At 39.0% G+C, this 4,141-nt stretch overlaps 1 protein-coding gene across 1 annotated transcript in view; it reads left to right on the forward strand.

The window, feature by feature from the left end:
* The window catches only part of HECW2 (HECT, C2 and WW domain containing E3 ubiquitin protein ligase 2), a 246,869-nt gene that overhangs the window by 222,869 nt on the left and 19,859 nt on the right, over window positions 1-4,141 (forward strand). Inside the window, exons 23-25 of the mRNA XM_007447815.1 lie at window positions 1,647-1,776; window positions 3,024-3,170; window positions 3,859-3,973. Coding sequence (XP_007447877.1) covers window positions 1,647-1,776; window positions 3,024-3,170; window positions 3,859-3,973 — 392 coding nt within the window. The remainder of the gene's footprint in view (window positions 1-1,646; window positions 1,777-3,023; window positions 3,171-3,858; window positions 3,974-4,141) is intronic.

Raw genomic sequence — 4,141 nt, forward strand, 5'->3', positions numbered from 1 at the left:
GTGGCCTCAGGAATTTTTCAACTTTTGGCCCTCAAGACTGCCAATGAATCAGAGTTGTCTTGTAACTTGAGTTCATTTGCCATATCCCGTTTTAGATATACTTCTTTATACTACCCAGTAAAACCATTTATTAATTTCCACATTCACCTCCCAAATAATTCTTAAATTCATCTTCTCTACCCTAATAGCTGTGCCCTAGTTAAAATCCTTATTTTATTTTGGCCAGATTACTGTAGTGACCTATTAATTGGTTTCCACCCAATGATTACCACCCCCCGCCAATTTTAAGTAATCCTCAACACTGCCACTTCCAGAAGAACAATTTAAAGTCACACCTCATGTCTCACCATGTCATTCCCTGTTTTAAAACCTCTCAGTAGTTCTGAATCACCAAGCTCCTTAGAATGACGTTCAGACCTGCTCCCAGCTACCTTTCCAGCCTCATTCTCTAGACATTCTGTCTTGTGGTTAACTCTCTGGTGCTGCCAGTATGCTTGGAAAATCTGTCAACTCCATCCCTTTGTGCTTTGTTCAGGTTGTCTTCTTTTCCTGTCTCTCTTTTTCCCCTTCTTTTCCTTTTCATCCATTCCCCTTTACCTCTCTAGCTTGAAACATCCTGCAGACTTTAATATAGGTAGGTATCATCTGCTCCAAAAGGCTTCTTCTAAATCTCCAGGTCAAAGTAAATGCTTTGCATGTTTGCTGTGGGAGGTCCCTATATCTACCTTTTTTTTTGTTGTTAACTGAAGTGTAATGTACATATAAAAAAGTGCACTAATAATAAGTGTTACCCACCCTAGGCTATCACTTATCACCTTAACGTTAACTTATCTATTTGTGTCCCTGTCTCTCCCACTAGACCATTAGCTCCTTGAGGGCAGTAACTGTTTATCAAGTAGCTATTAAGATACTTGGCACATACTTGATGCCTAATACATGTGTAGACTGAACTAAACAAAATGGTCTTTGAAATCGGACTGATGGGAGGAAGTTTCAAGACAACTAAAGCAAATCAATTGCTACCATCTTACAACAGGGTCATATAATAGTTACTCCACCTCATGTAGATCTTCTCTTAGAAAACCATTATAATTGTAGAGCAATTCTGTAGCTTTCAGTTTTCAGAATCACAGAAAGAATAAGAACCATGAAGAAAAAAGGGACGTATGTGAATGTGGATCACAGAATCTAGTCTTTAAAAAAAAAAAAAAAAAGGTAAAGTACAGTATAGAAACATACGAAGAATTTCTAATTAGGAGAATGATAATTTAAGATTGTATAACATAGCCAAAGAATACTGAACCCAAGTTGTCAACTCGAGTTCCATTTCCAGCTCTGGCCTTAATCGTGGGTGACTGTGCAAATGGCAGCCACTCTTTGCACCTCCAGTTCTGTGTCTTAAAAGACAAAACAAACTGAGTGATTCCTAAGGCATTTTATATATCATAATTTTTCAATTTTATGTCAAATTTCTGAATTATTTCACTGGTTTGGTTACTGACTTTGACGAAGAACATTCCAGAAATCACTGCCTATTTTAGTTGATCTTGTTCTTGTCATTATTTCTTAGTTTCTTTCCTCACAACTCTGGGTTTTTGCTAATAGCCATGACTACATTTTTTTTTTCTCTCTGTTTATCATCTTAGTCTCTGTGACCTGAGTGATCTAGAGTACCTTGATGAAGAATTTCACCAGAGCCTGCAGTGGATGAAAGACAATGACATCCATGACATCCTGGACCTCACGTTCACTGTGAACGAAGAAGTTTTTGGGCAGGTCTGTGTGTGTGAATAACTGGTGACTAAGTGTGGTAATTGAAGGCTATTGGTTGGTGAAGAATTAATTCAGTGGCCTAAGATCAGATGCTTATATATTTGTGGTTGGTTGGGTGGTTTAAACCCAGGTTTATGTACAGTTACAATAATCTTGGTTATAAAGGTTATTCTAATGCCGACTTCAGATTAAAATTTTCTAATTTATCGACTGTACTATTTGTATGTTGTAAACAATCTTTTTATTTCCAACTAAAATATCCTCATAAGATATTAGAATGTGCCTTGTACCAAATACAGTTTTTAAATATCCATGCTACCCCAGAGTTGAATATTAAATTATTTAATTGGCCCTTGTACCTAACTCTCATTCATGTTTAACAACTGAAATAGATTGTTTTGAAGCTGAGGGAAAGTAAACAATATCTTGGTGAAGGTTTGGAAACATATTGTTTTTTCAAAAAGTTGGTAGAAGAGTTGGTCAAAAGATTTTCAGAAATTATATGCTAGTTCATAATTAATATTCTTAGTTAAACATTAATACTTGGCTGGTCTCCTGAATTTCGTATTTTGGAAAAGAAGTACTCAGTTTAACATTCGCTTGAATGTAATTCTGCTTCCTTAAGGTAAACGTTTACCTAAATATTGGCTTTCTATATGTAGTTGATTGTGAATCCTAAAGGAATTTGTGAAAATGTCTTTTTGTCAAATATTCAAATAGCAGTGGGACAGAATCTGGAGCCCCTTTGTTTCCATTTAAAAGACTTATTTATTTAATCAGGATTTAAAGCTTAACCTTGCAACACACACACATACACACACACACACACACACACACATATATATATATTTTTTTCGCGATACGCGGGCCTCTCACTGTTGTGGCCTCTCCCGTTGCGGAGCACAGGCTCTGGACGCGCAGGCTCAGCGGCCATGGCTCATGGGCCCAGCCGCTCCACGGCATGTGGGATCTTCCTGGACCGGGGCACGAACCTGGGTCCCTTGCATCAGCAGGCGGACTCTCAACCACTGCGCCACCAGGGAAGCCCCGCAACACATATATTTTTAACCACTGAGGCTCTCAGATGTCTGCTCATTGCTTAGCTTTCCCTGTGCTGGTGCCACACACCCTGCTAGTGGGATGTACCCGGGCCAGGGCAGAGACAGGCTGATACCAGCTCATTGGTAGCAGTGGTCTTACAACATCAAGAGTATTGCTTTATGGTCAGTCCTTTCGTTTTTTAATCGCAGATTACCGAACGAGAATTAAAACCAGGGGGTGCTAACATCCCAGTCACCGAGAAGAATAAGAAGGAGTACATCGAGAGGATGGTGAAATGGAGGATTGAGAGGGGTGTTGTGCAGCAAACAGAGAGCTTAGTGCGTGGCTTTTATGAGGTAAAGACAATCAGCAGGAGTGGGGTTCCCAGTCTGATGTCAGTAATACCTTGGTCCACCTCATTGTACTTCATATGTCTGCAATATTTCCATTTCTCTTTGGTGTATTTACCGTTGCTATTTCAATGCAAAGACTTCAACATGTTTTCCTATACGTTTTAAGAACACAAAAAAAGCTTATTGCCCTGTTACAAGAAATCCCTGAAATAAAATGACCTGCATTCAAATAGCATTTGATGATTTAATGACCACTAATAACATTTGAGTCATGCATTTTACTCATGCTTAGATATGTGTAATCAGATCTCATGCCTGATATGTGAAATGATTGTATCTGAGGGTCAGAATGAATTGTAACAAGTATTCCATATGACTTCTTCTGTGAAAAAGCCGTAGCTAAAATAAAAATAAACTGTGAAAGTGACTGGAGCACTAGATATTCTCCCAAAGAGAAAAAAAACTGGGTTAACCAGTGACCAATTATAAAACAAAAATTCTGTTGAAAACCTCATCAACCTTGTACTAAAAATATATTTGTAGAGAGCTTTACATGTTTTAAAGTGCCTCCACAGAATACATCCATAGTATTCCCAACACTCCCTGTGCCCTCCTTTTCTGATGAGGCTTAATTATAGCTGAGGCTTCTCCAGGTTCTTAAGCCATGTCCTATATTCTTTTTATTCCACAGGTGGTGGATGCCAGGCTGGTATCTGTTTTTGATGCGAGAGAACTAGAACTGGTCATCGCAGGCACAGCTGAAATAGACCTAAGTGACTGGAGGAACAACACAGAATATAGAGGAGGTGAAATTTGACTTATAGATGGCTGGATTTAAAGTTTCAGATTAGAGGGAAGCAAGTGGTTTGGCACGTTGGCCTGGATCCAGGACAGGCAGAGGCACTTGCACTCTAATCATAGGTCTGATGCAGTCTCCTTTGAGACCTTGGGCAAGGTACATGCCCTTCTTTCCC

The sequence above is a fragment of the Lipotes vexillifer genome, unplaced genomic scaffold (genome assembly GCF_000442215.2).
Source record: "Lipotes vexillifer unplaced genomic scaffold, Lipotes_vexillifer_v1.1 scaffold555, whole genome shotgun sequence".
Taxonomy (NCBI): Eukaryota; Metazoa; Chordata; class Mammalia; order Artiodactyla; family Lipotidae; genus Lipotes; species Lipotes vexillifer.